At 38.9% G+C, this 16364-nt stretch overlaps 1 protein-coding gene across 3 annotated transcripts in view; it reads left to right on the top strand.

Moving 5' to 3' along the window:
* Nucleotides 1-16364, top strand: part of LOC129764687 (DNA-binding protein D-ETS-3) — a 200112-nt gene that overhangs the window by 138721 nt on the left and 45027 nt on the right. For all 3 annotated transcript variants that reach the window (XM_055764039.1, XM_055764038.1, XM_055764040.1), the window contains one exon: nucleotides 6653-6700. In XM_055764039.1, the coding sequence (XP_055620014.1) occupies nucleotides 6653-6700 (48 nt within the window). The remainder of the gene's footprint in view (nucleotides 1-6652; nucleotides 6701-16364) is intronic.

Here is a 16364-nt window from a genome sequence, read left to right as displayed (position 1 = left end):
AATGTATGGCTCTGTATGCATGCTATGGCGAACGCTTGTTTGGCGCTTGGTTTACGTTATACGAACGATGCCTAGAGGTGCGATTCCTTTGGGGCAATGCTAAATAACATGTAGCACGATATTTGATACTTGCAAGTGTTGTCATTGTTGTTGTTTCCATGCGGTGCCAAAGATATATTGATGTAATTATGAGATGTGGAATAATGGTGCTGGTGCAACATGTATATAATCGAGTCTATGTCAATTGCGAAAAAGGTCACCGGAATAGCGTTCGAGGTATGAAATAAATTGCGACATACGATTAGCTAGTATATTGTTTTGCGAGGGCATGAATGAATCATCAATCAATTATCGTCAACTGATTCTACAATGAAAAATCCATTTCAGAGATTATTCTACTAAGCAGTTGTTTCTAAAATTTCACAACGTTATAGAATAATATCCGAAGGTATGAACAAGTGACTTATATAAAATAACAGTGTAGTTCTACGTCAACAATGCGGTCGTATCTTGGACACTACCTCCTATAATTTTTTAAGCCTAAAGTATGCGCTCGGGCAGGATAATGCACGATGAATAGCCCCTCATGGGCACGTTAATAACGGGTAAAACTCCTGGTTTTACCCAAGATGTGAGACGTTTAGGACTCTCGAAATAAATCTACTATTCATTGCAAGTCACAATCAGTGTTGCCACATTTCCATCTGTACTATGATGAATCTTTCTCATCTGTAGTTTTTCTTTCAAAAATCTGTACCGATAAAAATATTAGTTGTATTGAAAACTCAGTTTCATTAGCATGAAGGTCGACAAAATATTACTCAATCCTTCATTACTTATTTGTTTTATGTGTTTCATACTTTACTACACTACTGTTCTACGCATAGTTATTCATGTTACTTTTCAACAATTTTCACTTTCCCTCATAAAATGATGTAGTGCTAATGCACTCATTTCGGATTTGGGCACACTTTGGAGGCTTCTGCTTCCTTACTTCCTCCGGGACATCAAACTTGCGCTGGACGATGAAGAACAGTAGCCCCGGAAGCGGAAGCAATGAGGCTTCGTCAGGATCTGGGTGTATAGTCCGGACCCGCGACTTTCCCACCGTATTTTGCCGTTCGTCACGATTTGGAACCTTCTGCACTTTGTACCTATGCAGTCTCTCCCGGTCCTTGGGTCTCTGAACGAAAGACTTGGACAGATTGCACCTTTTGGCTACATCCCTGACCGAAGCATTGGGATTGCGCTTAAACGCTTTCACGACAAGCTTGTGATCCTGATCACTGATAGAACATCCATTTTGACTGCATTTCTCCTTTCGTTCGATGCTCAGAGTTTCGTAGTAACGTTTAATCTCACGACTCACCATTGACTGCACAATTCCATGTTGTTTTCCGAAGTCCCGATTTTGCTCCAATTTTCGATAAACTGACAGAGATAAAAAATACACTTGAAATTACTTCTATCCAAATTTTCAAAAGAAAATACCGAATGAGTAATTAATGCATAATACATATATTGTTACTTCGAAGCGCAATTCAGTGTGTTCTTTGCTGGTCACTTCTTGTTTTCGCTGGTCACACAAAACAACTAGGCAGGGTAGGGGGGTCTCCGTAGCCACATTGGTTGCGCGTTCGCTTAGTAAGCGATCGATCGTAAGATCAAAACTCAGGGCCCTCATTGACCATCTTTGTGTTGTTACAGAATAACTACGTCCACGCAACAATCATCAGCGATGGGAGATCGATCCACGGTCGAAATAAGATCGATTCATCCATACAACTGCTCTGCTCTGCAAGACACATCGGGCTGCTGTTCTATAAATAACTCAACAATGATCAATCAACTGTCTCCGCTGTCCGGCCTAACTGGATAATGGAAGAACAGAAGGAAAAACTCTTACGCCTAAATGGCTACTGTGTAAATGTGTACCATATGCAATGGTATAGAAGGGAATACTCTAAAACGCCGAAAAATGACAACTGTGTAATGTGCTAATTATAGATATGATATACATGTGACATGTACACGATTAAAATTCGGCTCTGTTACAACTAAAATGCTAATGAGCCTAAAAATAAACAAAAGGGATAAAAAAAACTAGGCAGGGTACACAGTAGAAAAAATGTTCGCATCACGAGTATACCCGCAGGTTAAATATCAACTTTATTGACATCCGCCACGTTAACAAGTTTGTTCATTTTTCCAGTACCTCCATCGATAACATAAATAAACTCAACAAAGCATTTGCATTTTTATACTTTATTATAGAGACTTCTAGCCTCCTGGACTGGTTCGTCTCTCAAAAAGTATTTTTCTATCTGTGTTTTGTTTTTGAATTATTAAGGCCAAACAATGCTTCATCCATACAATTCACACAATCAATGAAAATCGTTATAAATTTAGTCTAATTTAACAATCAACTTTTGCTGCCGAAAATCAATTACTGTGCTGCAGAACAGTCCATAATCGAGCAGAGGAACAAACAAAACTGGAAGCAAACAAATAGCACCTTCCAGCCAAAAAATCCAAACTGACCCAAGGGAAATCGTTCCGTCTAGCCGAAGGGGTGCGACTGCGAAATGGTCAAACGAAGACGTATATAGTGTCAATACTCATATAACCTGGACTAACTTTGTTTGGATTTCGAATCAATAAACGTCGGATCGAATGCTGCCAATAATTCCTCCCTTCAATGAATCCCGGGTTCGGGTGGCTTGATTTTTATTCCATGCGTACACAAACTTAGCTTCAGCAACATTAAAGTAGCTGTCCTGTAAACCAGTTTTCATTGATTGTTGATATATTACATAGTTTTAACCGTACTAATGGATAATTAACAATAACTCACCGTTAGCAAATGTTTCCCTTTCACGTGATTTAATACAATGTTGCAAAAACTTTGACGAGAAACCAAAAATTCGACTCGAGTGGTTTAATGTGTGCCATACTTGTGTCACGTGTCGTGCACCCTTTTTTCGAACTGGGACTGGCTGAATTGTTGTGACTCGGCAACATCTAACGATGAAACCTCTTTTACATTTGAAGGACCTCTTGAAAGTTTTTTTTTTCGTCCTGTACTCCACGTCCCTTTAAAGTACATACGAGCGAGAAAATATTAAAAAGTTCGCGTTAGGATAGGATCTAATTGAATCTATATATTTATCAGGACGAAGGCTTCCCCAGTGGTGACAAACACGAGGGAGCCATTTACTGCGACACTGAGACCACTTAGCTCAATTGGCACTGTTAAGTGCTCTTGATGTGTCGGGTTTAGAGATTTTTGCTCCAAGAGAGACGACGAAGAACTTATTTAGGTTATATTCATACGAATCGATTGTTTGGATGCTTGTTGCGACATAGTTGAACGATTGTGGGACGTGAAGTTTCAACTTTTTTTCTCTACATTCGAATATTTTGCAGCGTTTTTTTTGTTTGTTGCTAAAAATTGAATAGACTGTCGCACTGCATCACTTCAAAATGTAAAAAATGCGACAGGCTGATGAAATATCGCTCTATGCATGAGGGACTGCAAATAGCAGAGGGATAATTATTTAATGGTTATTAATAATGATTTCCATGACCGCACTCGCGTTCTCTGAATGGATACAATAGCGCCATGACAAATGCAGTGGCGATGTTATTGCAGATTTTTCTCTCTGTCCAACAGCGTTTTAATGGCGCGAATTTATTTTATATGTAGCAAAACAATGGAAAGGTCAGCTGCGTAACACTTAAAGGCCCAACTATTTCGGCTTGCACATTCTGCGTTCAGGAAATAAAAAGGGACCATTGCTCCCTAGGAGAATGCACTCAGCTAGGCATGATGAAGTATGCAAATAAGGGCAATATACCGTAATGTGGCTTGAGAAGGAAACATCGTGAATTCATTATAGAATATTACGCTGAAGTGTGGCGTTTTGTAGTTCTACTCAGTAGCACTCAGCTTTTGAAGCTAGGTGGCGTGCTGCATTAGTCTCTTCAAACGGAAAGAATTAATGTTCAGTGTGGTGTTATGGTTTGAGACATCACACAAGTAATTACGTTTTTTCAAATGCTTGTACTAAGAGTATGTGTATTTGTTCCTTATGTTCCAAGGTACTTCACAATTGATACAATTGCAATATATTCGTTGCTACCTTTCTTAGTTTGCATATTTGAATATATCAAATATCTATGACATTCAACATAGACCACCCATAGATTTGTTATTGGCTCAAATCACATCTTCTAATTATTTTTCTTCCCAAACGGGACTAACAATGCAGCTTGATTTTGTCTCACTCAAAGCAGTTTCCCTCAAAAATAAAAGATAATTTTTCTGCCAAATGAATGAACAGCTCAATTCGATTTGAATGAAATTTTCAACTCGTCTGTGGTGCAGAAGTGTTGCATTGTAGGTCTAATAACCATTACAGCTAAAGACGTCACGAGAAAGATTCCCTGTATTCTATTAAATAGCTAATTACTGAATTTCATATTTATGTTGATAAATATTCCTCCTGAATGATATTGAAACTACTCTATAACATTGAAGACTTGTCAAAAGTGAAAAATGTAAACAAAACTAAAAAATAATAAGTGATTACGGATGTAAGTTTTTGCGTTTTAGGAATTGAAGGTTTTAAGTAGTTTTGGAGAGTGGAAATGGTGACATGTTGGTTCTGACTCGGAGAAACGGACAACCGTTAGTGTCAGTAAGAAAGACGATAAAATGTTAGCAATGAAGTTCAACGTTCAATTCGTGCTTTTTTTCACTGTTCAGACAGCATTACCGAGCATCAAATTTATTTAGACAGCTGACTTTAAACTTGCGTTTTTTTGAAGAAGAGAATATAGAGAATAGAATACTGATTATACATAAAAAAAATCAGCTGCCATTAAAACTAAATTCATGAATTTAAAAACAAATTGTTTTGAAAACAACAATAGAACTAACTAGAAGCTTACAACTGGTTGGGATATTTCCGGTGAAGAAGATGACAGAATAGTGAAAAAAGTTGTAGATTAGAGAAAACGCTAACAAAGAGATGAGAATGAATATGAAGAAAAAGTGTAGCGGTAAAGGAAGCTGAAAAAAAAACTAAAATCCTTCCTAGCTCACGGAGCGACAGAAAAATCCAATCGAAATAGAATTCGTAAAAATGAAGTCAAACTTACTGATTTTGTAGCCCTCGATAACCACCTACCTTGCGTCGTTTTGAGGATGCTGCTAAACATGGTTGATGTTCATTGTTGCCCTCGCTTGAACAATACACAAGCTGTCCATAGATCGGGATTTGTTTTTGTCAATGCGCACTTAACGTGGCGGTTGTTCCGCTGCTGACAAAAAAAAAGAACAAAAATTTAAATCAAATCAAAATTGCATCTTTCATTCTCAACACACTATCAATCGAGCGAAGCAAACTTCGCGTCGAGCAAAACTTGTATGTTTGGAAAAGGCGGATCTTACGTGGCAATAATTTACTTCTCCTGCACTACAAGTTTGAATAAGGATGACCGATTTACACAGCAGACTTTGCAATGGGCTTGGTATATGTTTTGATTTGTGTTTTGACAATAGAAATAGAGTGCAACCCATCGTGTGAGGTTATGACTTTGATAGATAGTTGAAATGACCTAAGAATTCAACTGTCAGTCAAGAGAATTCACAATGCAGGTCGGACTCGATTGTATATAATCGCAATTTCACCTTCAACGTTAATTTTCGAATCCAATGCATAATCGAATCACAAAAAAGCAATTTTTCTATTAATGTTTGACATTCATACATCAATGAAAAAATTGTTTTCTTGAGATTCGATAGGATGATTATGTATTGGACATTTCAATCTTGCCGCCCCTTATGAGTATTCCTTATTTATCATTCTACACCCCTAAAATCGTGTACCTGGGGCGGTCCGCCCCCTCCGCACCAACCAGTTGACGTCACTACTGCCAACGATCCACCAGTGAGCGAGATGATGGTGGCCACAATCAAGACGCCTCCTCCCTCCTCTCTAAGGGGAGAAGAGGGGAGGAGTCTTTCTTCATTCTATCATTTCTTCTACATCAAACATTTATTCCATGTAATTTTATTCCATGTAACATGTTATTTGCAAGTGGTTGAAAAATCTTGAACGAGAATTGTGTCTGAAAATAATGTGATATTATAATGATGAGTTTTGGTAGAAGTACTAGGAATTTCTTAGTAAAAGGTAAAATGTAAAAGGTAAAGTTGATTAGAAGATCAATCAATGAACAGTTCTGCGATTGGACTCATGAACTTGCGCTTAGTAAGAAAACGTGAATGTTTGAAGGTATTGATAACAAAAAACAAATTTTGGGCGGGACGAAGTTTGCCGGGTCAGCTAGTTTCCTTATAAAAAAAAAGGGAAAAATGTCCACGTGGACAACCGTGAGAGGGGTATAAGAAATGTCCACACTTGTCCACGGAGACGGAAGGGGTGTCTAAAATCGTGCTTTTCTTTCCACGTGGTATGTTATTAGCCCCTAAGTAATTGACATTGTGTGATTATTGCTGGTGTTCTCTGATACACACAATCTCTTACAAAACTCTTAGATAAAATTTGTACTCATCCTGTACTCACAATCATACAAGATGATTAATCATTTATTAATAATTAATAATATTTTCTTATTATTCCAGATCCATATCAAATGTTTGGTCCCACCAGTAGTAGATTAGCTAGCTCGGGTAAGTTGAAAACTATACGTTGCCTACATATCGACAACTTGTGTTGTGGAAAATCAGCCTGAAAATGTTTTCCAATGAAAAAAAGACCCACATATATTGCACATGATGGCACAAACAACAAATATGAATGTCTCGAACGACGTGTGGAGATAGCATCGGCAATGCTACCGTTGATAAATCAATAATTTTGCATGAAGAAACATGACCTTTATTTACGCCTTCGAACACCGACATTTCCGAACCTATTCCGGTTCTCCCCATCCCCATCCCCACAAGACAAAACGCCTTCCCTTCTTCTTTCTTTTTCTGCTCTCTCTCCCAACCGATGGTGTGCCCAAGGCGTACAAGAAGTTGCTGTTGATTAATTACCACTTCCTTTATGGGTTAGAAATACATTAAGCTTTCACTAGTGTTTTTTCCTTCGACTTATTCTTCTGCTTCCTTCTCAGCGTTTTATTTTTTTGTCGTTTTAGTTTTCCTGTGATTATTCATAACTTCCACTTTCCGATTCGTCGCGCAGCAATCTTGATAACATGCCCCCCCCCCCACAACCACCTCTCTTGTGAGGCCACGTCATGCCACGGTTGTCGTCGTGTGTTCCGCGTGATATGACCTCAAACCGTTTCTCCAGTATTTTTACCACAGTTCGCGAGCCTCCGAGCGGGAAGCATAAAACCAATTCCAAAAGTTTTCCCCGCACACACAGTCTTCCGCCTTCTTTATAGAATAATTATAATTCCTTCTTCATTCTTCTGACCGAGCTGCCCCCGGGGTGGTTTTTTGACTTTCCACACCCCGAGAGACTTCGGTGAAATTAAGCCACAAACAGACGCCTCCCTCCAAGTCGCGCGGAAAACTATCATTAACGTTTTGTGTTTTTTTTTTCTTCAAGTTAACGCGGGGAATGTTGGTTTCCGATTTCATTGCTGCACTGGTGTGTTCGGTTCCATGAGAATAAACACCAAGTAATTGAGAGTAGTTTTTGTAAATTTCCAAAATTTCACATGACTAATTACCCTTCCTGTGTGGATCCTCATTAGTCGTTTCTGTATTTTTTTTTCTCTGCTGTGGTTCTGTTACATTACACAAATTCAGCAAAAGAAATGCGCTCGCATTCGCGGCGCAAATAAAAATTGCCTGTCCAACTCCAACATTGAATTGGTTGCAACCGCTGCCAGCGTGAAACCGCAAAGGTCATGACAGAAACCTGTTCCAAGGCGCAAGGAGCAAGGTAGGAAAAAAAGGAAATTCCGGAAAACGCACAAAAGAACAGACGGCAGGAGCAGCGAGAGAAGGAGCGCGACAGAAAAAAAGAACTACGAAATCATGTTTTTTGTATTTATTAATATTTATGAATGGAAAAGAGCAAGAAATATAAAGCGTTTAATTAAATTTCCGGCGACCGAGCGACAGCCGCCAAAGCGATGAGGACCTTTGTGCCATAGGTAGCCCCCCGACCAAACCCATGGCCTCTCGGCGCGGAGTGGAAAAAAATGAAACACAAAAAAAAGTCACTCGTGAAAAGCTTTAGCCGCTGGTAATTAGCACTGTTGGCACACTGAAAGGCGGTTTGGCTGATGTATGGGGCTCACCATCACGAGAGGAGAAAAAAAAACGCCGCGCAAAAGATTATAGCGAAAACTCGTGATATACAAGAGCAGACGAAAGGAAATAAGACTTTTCATTACTAATTAAAAGTATTAATTATAGAATCTCATTAGGATAGAGATTGCACTCTCTGGTGGTTTGGTACAGCAATTTGTTACCACGGTCGCCCGCGGGTGTCGCCATGAAATACCGTTTCCGTTTGACAAATCTTCGCGATGATTACAGCTGGGTGGGTATAATTTGGCACGCTGGGGAGGCATATTTGATGGCTTGCTCAACGACGAACGCGTTTGTTTATGGTGGATCATAGATCAACGAAATAAAATGTGTACTCTTGCTTCTGCAATAAAACTTCAGTCACGAAAGAGTCATTGATAGTAATGGTCTTCCTTATGGAAATGCATTCCGTTGACCAATCATTTCATATAATATTAAAAGAATGACCAATTTTTTTCAAAATGATAATTTTTTCCTTTTTGTTGGATTTAGAATCATATACGAAACAGGAATTGATTTGAAATGCAGGTTGATATTTTGCCCAATAATATCACCAATCATGGACTTTATTTTCAATGAAATTTATTAAAATGAGAGCTCTCATAGCCAGGTCCTTCAACTTGTCCAAAACTAACCGCTCGCAACAACTTTAATCCAGGAAATGAACCTCAATCTCCAAGCAACAAATATTATGTAGGGAAGCCGCGAGTAATACGGACAGTGGGGGTATGATGGACAGGTGGTTGATTTGTATAGTTGCATTATGAATTTGAAATTTCTGTTAATGGGAAACCTTTCTACATGCTATTCTATAATATTGGGTTGGGGAAAAAGAAATGTCGTATATTGTCAATATATAGCAACACTTAAACATATCTTGTATTGTACTTATCGCATCGGGTCATACTATACGGCTATTCAAAGACGACAATCTGTGCTACAAGTGTCGTTTTGACAGTTTTGTGATTGTCCTTTTCAGTCTCAAGTTATAGCGCGTCAAAGGTGGAGTCCACCAAGCAAGAAATTCGTAATATTTTACGTTTTTACTATCTGCGAGGTAAAACTGCAACGAAGGCGGCCGAAAAAAATCGTGTAGTTTATGGACCCGATACTGTAACGATTCGCACAACACAGCGTTGGTTTGATCGATTTCGTTCTGGTGTAGTGGCTGTCCAAGATACACCCCTTACTGGTAGGCCAATCGTCGTGGCAACCGATAAAATCGTTGAAATCATCCAAGTAGACCGGCATGTGAGCACTCGCTCGATTGGCCAGGAACTGGGTATAGACCATAAAACCGTTTGGAACCATTTGCAGAAGATTGGATTCCAAAAAAAACTGGATCTATGGGAGCCACACGAGTTGACGCAAAAAAGATTCGAGCTTTTAGACCGAATCAACGCCTGTGATGCACTGCTGAAACGGAACGAATTCGACCCATTTTTGAAGAAGATGGTGACTGGTGATGAAAAGTGGATCACGTACGACAACCTAAAGCGAAAAAAGTCGTGGTCGAAGCGCGCTGAGCCAGCCCAAACCATCGCCAAGCCCGGATTGACGGCCAGGAAGGTTTCGCTGTGTGGTTGGTGGGATTGGAAGGGAATCATCCACTATGAGCTGCTCAACTATGGCCAGACCCTCAACTCGGTTCTCTAATGTGAGCAGCTTGACCGTTTGAAGCAGGCGATTGACCAGAAGCGGCCAGAAATGATCAATAGAAATGGTTTTTTTTTCCACCAGGACAACGCTCGGCCTCACACATCTTTGACGACCCGCCAGAAGCTACGGGAGCTCGGATGGGATGCCCTATTGCACCCACCGTATAGTCCGGACCTGCCAACAAGTGATTATCATCTCTTCCGGTCCATGCAAAACGCTCTTGGTGATACTAAGTTGGCCTCAAAAGAGGCTTGCGAAAACTGGCTGTCTGTTTTGCAAATAAGAAGGGGGGATTTATAAGGGGGGATAATGAAGTTGCCTTCTAAATGGCAACAAGTTTGCTAACAAAACGGCGCATATTTGACCTAAATTGGATAATTTTAAGTATGTTAAATAAAGCGTCAAATTTCGATCAGAAATACGACATTTCTTTTTCCCCAACCCTATATTACCATCCTATGACAAAGAATACTGATCAAAAGTGGAATAGAGGAACAAAAACCGAAAATCGAACATGATTCCGCGTGTGGATGTAACTTTTGCGGCTTCGATATTAAGCATTTTAAGTGGTTTAATTGCAAAATTGAATTTGCTGATGGATATATTTCGGTTTGTGAATTGACAGAGAAGCGATATTAGGAATGTACGGAAAAGTAAATTCATTCGTAAGTGGTAAATTTAAATTATTGAAATAATTGCACTGGGGGGACAGTGCAATGGACACATCCATAATCATACCAATGCATGATGGAATGTGAAGGGAAGACTATTGAACTGTTTTTTATATTGCTTTCTCTTTTTGTTCTATTTCAGTTACTAGACACAGAAACACAGAGAGAGTGGAATTATTCCTCTCGCGCGTGATAAACCTCTACGCTTCGTATATTATGAACCTGTCCATATTTCCCCCACTACATGTCCATTATACCCGCACCGATAAAAATGTTCTACTTTTCGGCTTGTTTTAATTTCAGTAAAAAACATGGAAAAACACATTTTTATAAAACATTTGGCCAGTTATTTCGAAAATCAGTATATTGAACTGTAAGAAACTGCTTTTAAATTTTTGAAAACATGAGTTTCCAAAGATACAATTGAAGTTATCCTTAACATGACCGTCTCCTCTACCGTCGTTGGGGGTGAGAATGGGTCAAAAACGGAGAAAGTTATTTTCAGTTATATTTTGACAAATATTGCGAATATGTTTGAAAGCATTGGAACGTTTAGTAGGAGACATATTTTCACTAATTCCAATGCATAATTATTTTAATATTCCTCAGAGTTTGATGTGTAAATAGCCATCAAATAACAACATGGAAAAAACTCATGTTTTATGCAGAAATACTACAAGGTTAAATATTTGATATAATGATTCTTTTATATCTCGTCTAGATGAATCATTGTTATTTTTGAACATCAAAAAAGTTTTTTCATGGGAATTCAACATTTTCGAAATAGTAGGGGTGAGAATGGGTCAATCATAAAATTGAACGTATAAGGTACACCGGGGCAAGTTGAAACGATTTTTTCGAAGTTCAACTCGAAAGTTATCTTAAAAAATCACTAAATCACTGAATTCAAATCTGTTTGCGGCATATACAAGATATGACAGATGGCTTTCGATAAAAAATAGCGATTCACACTGGATGTTTAAAAAAAATATCATTTTTCAAAATGTTTAGTTTTCATGTGCATTGATCCCGTTGCCACGTAGAGCGGGGTACGTTGGAACGCGGAACCACCATGAGTTTAATGTGTGGTTTTGATTCTCGAACTACCTTCAACTGATTTATGAAACACTAAATTGAATAATCTAAAATACATTTGGAAAAAAGGGTTTTAGTACACGTGAGATGTGGGGAAGTAGTCTGATACACACAAAATGGACACTGCATACTACAATTAATATTCGGGACCATATCATCAAGAATACTATTTAGACGCTTTGATATCAGAGTAGAGTCACTCAAAACTAATGAGGTTTATGGATCAAATAATATTCAAATATTACGTAACGTACTCAGAACGGGAGGAGGAGATGCTCAGTGGAAACTTGTTTAGAAATCAATGCAGCTAAATCTAAACATTTTTATGCAAATGACCATTTGTTACATGTTATGTAGGAAAGAGGGGGTCTAAAATAGTAAACACATTACATGACGTAATATTTGAATGACCCCTAGTTGCAAAATTAATAAATTTAACGTGTATCATGTCTGTGTATTAATAAATTATGTAGAACATATTGAGGAACGAAATATGAATGATTTTTTTTCAAATTCATATAGCAATCACCGACGAATAACATCCGGCATCTGCAGCAATGTTTGAAAAATAGTCGATTTTAACTAGTTACAACTTACCCCAGGGTTGAAAAAAAAATTGGGGTGAGCTTAAATGCTCATAGCTATACGAAAAAATGTTTTTCAGTTTAGTTTTCAAAACCACTACTTTGATTATCCCTATTTGATCACCTGACGTGCGATTCTGGCGATATTTAAAAAAAACAGTGTTTTCGGACCGCTTGGGTCAGTGCGCAAAATGTCTGTTTTGATTTCACGGAACAAGGAAAAGTAAACAAAGGTGTGGATTGCGTTAAGGCATTCCAATATTCTGGTAATGGTTGTCATAAAGTGGGTTGAAGTTAATGATTACTATATATATTTTCATCACGTCAATCCAATCCATTCCTAGTGAAAGTTATGATTTCCGTTTTAACTTACCCCGAATTTCAACTTGTCCCGGTTTACCTTTTACGTAGTACTGCGTCAATACGTGTAGGGATTGTGACATTCGACGAATTCCAAGCCTTATGAGATTATGAAAAGTTGAGAGGTTTGTTTAATCTATACCCGATTATTTTTAAGACCAATACTGGTGCCCAGGTCACAGAACGTTATGAAATGTTTTGTTGAAACATTTTCTTGAACGATAGTCCGGGAAAAAATTGTGAATAATTCAAAATATACCTTTGGAGTGAAATTGATCAAATTATCTTTTTCATTATGTTCTTGTGTAACATGCACGTAAAAGTGTAGAAAATCCCTGATTTCTGTATCTATGGTAATATAAATGAATAATTAATTTGAAAATACCAAATTAGATTGAATCCACCTAAAGATATAGTTGTGTCTTTCTCATATATCAATCTAAAGCTAGAGCTGCAGGTCATTCGTATACCGTCCAGGTTATCCTAATGTGGCCATAAACCCTTGCAATAGTCACTAATGAGCTAGTATTGACAAACCATGAAGTTCGATACGTCACATGATGTAATTTGGTTCTGGCCATAAAGTGGTCACTTCTCTCGAAAACCTGATACGGAACATATCCCGGTTACGTCAATCAGATCTTATTGGTTTGAACTCATCACAAATAACCTAGTTTTGGAAAATCATAAATTTGATACTTTTGTGTTGTTTTGGGTTCTAGAATTTTTGGACACTGAATTTGTTCCCACCATACCTCCAGAACCTGTGGACCGATGGATCTATTAATATCGTTTCGATGTGTAGAAAATGGATTTCTTCACTATGCTTGAAAATGTAGAAGAAAATGTGGTTAAGTAAAAACAATGTTTTATGCAATTTAAAGAGAACCACTGACAAAAAAAGTCTACAGAAGATTATAGAACGTGTTATATAAAAAAGTTTCATATTTAATTGAACAATATCTTCAACGATTTCGTTTTCTTTTCATTGGTACATTTGATTATTTTTACCCCGGTGATCAATTTGCCCCCGGATGAAGGTCTTTTAATACAGTCAAGCACAGTCAAATCAGTTTTCAAGCTACATGCGCCTTCCTGTGTACACATTTCATCGGCCACATGCTTATCTCTCAGGACAGCGCATACAGAGACCACGTGCTCCGGCGATTCCTTCCGATGTGAGATCTAATCGAAGCAGTCATGATCAGATAGAAGCTGCGTCAATTGGAACTTTGATTTCCCATCCTTTGAAACATTCCGATATATAGTACCGATATGAACTTAAAGTATATTTAACGTTCCCACCGTTTTTCGCTTACTGTTCCGAGATTATTTTGAGCTTGCTCACGACAATTATTGCCACGGACCTACTTTTGAAACCAATGGTTTTCAAAAGCCACAACCGGGATTGTACCTCAGTTTTGAGATGGATACACGAATCAGAAGAGGTTTCTTTCTATGACTTGATTCAGCGTTGTCCAGCTTGATTCTGGGCATCGTGTTAATAACTTAAATCGCTGAAGCGCTTAAATAGCTTCGCTGCGGAACAATCCTTATCAACTGCTTTGAGGTTTTTATCATCAATCAGCTCCATAACGTCTTGATATTTCTCATCGTAGAGGGTGATACGTCTGTTTGCACGCTGTTCAGGTGTTCATCATAGTGCTGCCTCCACCTTTCGATCACCCTGTGTGCATTCGTCAAGATGCCTCCTTTGTTCCTGAACAATTGAACCCACGGCTCAAAAGCTTTGTGCGAGGCGTTTAGTCTCTCGAAGAACTTCAACGATTCTCGAAACCAATAAAACAGCTGCTTTGTGGTTTTTTACTTCTCTACAAACTTTCTTCCCCTCGTTCAATGTCGGTGGATTCTCAGCTTGTCCATCATACCCAATTTCCATCCGGCACCTATCGTCGATCAGATTCCCCTCATTGTCGTTGCACTTAACAGGGACTGGCACGGTCCGATACCTGATCATGTTTACCGTTTTATGAAATCTTCTCGTGTCGTGCATGGAGAAGCAATCTTCCTCCTCCTTCATCCACGAAAGTTTTTTCACATCGCTCATGTCAGAGAAGTGCCGACCGTTAAGCAGAATATGGTCGATCTGTCACAGTCCTATGTCAAGATCCTGTCCGTGCCCCTAGGCACAGACCCATCAACTTTTTTTAAATCATTAATCCACAATAAACTACTTCACTCTGTCCAACTTCTATAAGAGCAGGTGATGATCTTGCTGCTTTGGGTCATTGTGAACAAACAATGCTTCAATTTATATACTATTGTGTAGGTATTGATGACTGGCATACACTGCATGATTTTCATATGTATGTGTGCAAGCGCTGAGCGTGAACGAATGTTTTCGTATTTTCAACTGTCAAGTTTCTATAAGACCAGTTACATTTTCCGTTGTTTTAGTTGTTTTGATCAATTAAATCTGGAAAATGCTGAAGGGAAAAGTCTCCACGGAGAGAGAAGAGAGACAAATCGATGCATTTCACCAAGAAAACGTTAGTATCAGAGAAATTTCTCGTCGGATTGGACAATCCAATCAAGTAGTGGTCAATTATTTGGCGAATCCTCAAGGATATGGTAAGAAGAAGAGAGCTCCACGTAAATCGAAGCTCCCCGACCGGGATAAGCGGGAAATAGCTAGAACAGGTTCGAATACCTCACAATCGCATGTGCAAATAATGCAATACTTCAACTACTTAACTGCTCGGGTGACAATTCATCAAATTTTGATAAAAAATCCTCACATAAAGAGGGCTTATAGGTTGAAACTCCTCATCTTACGGAAGACGTCTGAGTTTTGCCAAAGCTCTCATTAACCGACAGTGGGACATGGTATGTTGTGACAAAAAATGTTTCCAAATGAATACATTTTGCTATATACTTTGCTATATACCATAACGAAGAGTTCTTCAATGTATAGGTCATCTTCATTGACGATCTTCATTGACGATCTTCATCTATACTGAGAGAAAACGGTACACCACGATTGAAGAACTCAAGATCGCAATTTCGGAAAAATGGAAAAATATCGAGAAATCCGTTCAGCCGAATTTGGTAAATAGTAAAGGGTGTGTCACATCAAATTGCATCACGGAAAAAACGCTGTAGAAATTCGCCCAGTAGACCGATCCTTTTGAAAATTCTAGACAGTAAAATAAAAACTATTAAACAACTTTTGGCTTTTTCTTTTTATTCACACTTCGAGCCCAAGCCTGTATGCTCGCACCTTCCTCTTTACCCCGTCCATAAGGTTCTGTACAACGTCAGGTTGTAGTTTTTTTTTTGAACAGAAATCCACTTTCTCTTGAAGTCCGCCTCCGATTTGACAACTTTTGGGTTCTTCCGGAGGGCCTGCTTCATAATCGCCCAATATTTCTCTATTGGGCGAAGCTCCGGCGCGTTGGGCGGGTTCATTTCCTTTGGCACGAAGGTGACCCCGTTGGCTTCGTACCACTCCAACACGTCCTTTGAATAGTGGCACGAAGCGAGATCCGGCCAGAAGATGGTCGGGCCCTCGTGCTGCTTCAATAGTGGTAGTAAGCGCTTCTATAGGCACTCCTTAAGGTAAACCTGCCCGTTTACCGTGCCGGTCATCACGAAGGGGGCGCTCCGCTTTTCGCAAGAGCAGATCGCTTGCCACACCATGTACTTTTTGGCAAACTTGGATAGTTTCTG

This window comes from Toxorhynchites rutilus, chromosome 2 (assembly GCF_029784135.1).
Source record: "Toxorhynchites rutilus septentrionalis strain SRP chromosome 2, ASM2978413v1, whole genome shotgun sequence".
NCBI lineage: Eukaryota > Metazoa > Arthropoda > Insecta > Diptera > Culicidae > Toxorhynchites > Toxorhynchites rutilus.
This window is presented reverse-complemented; position numbering and strand designations above follow the sequence as displayed.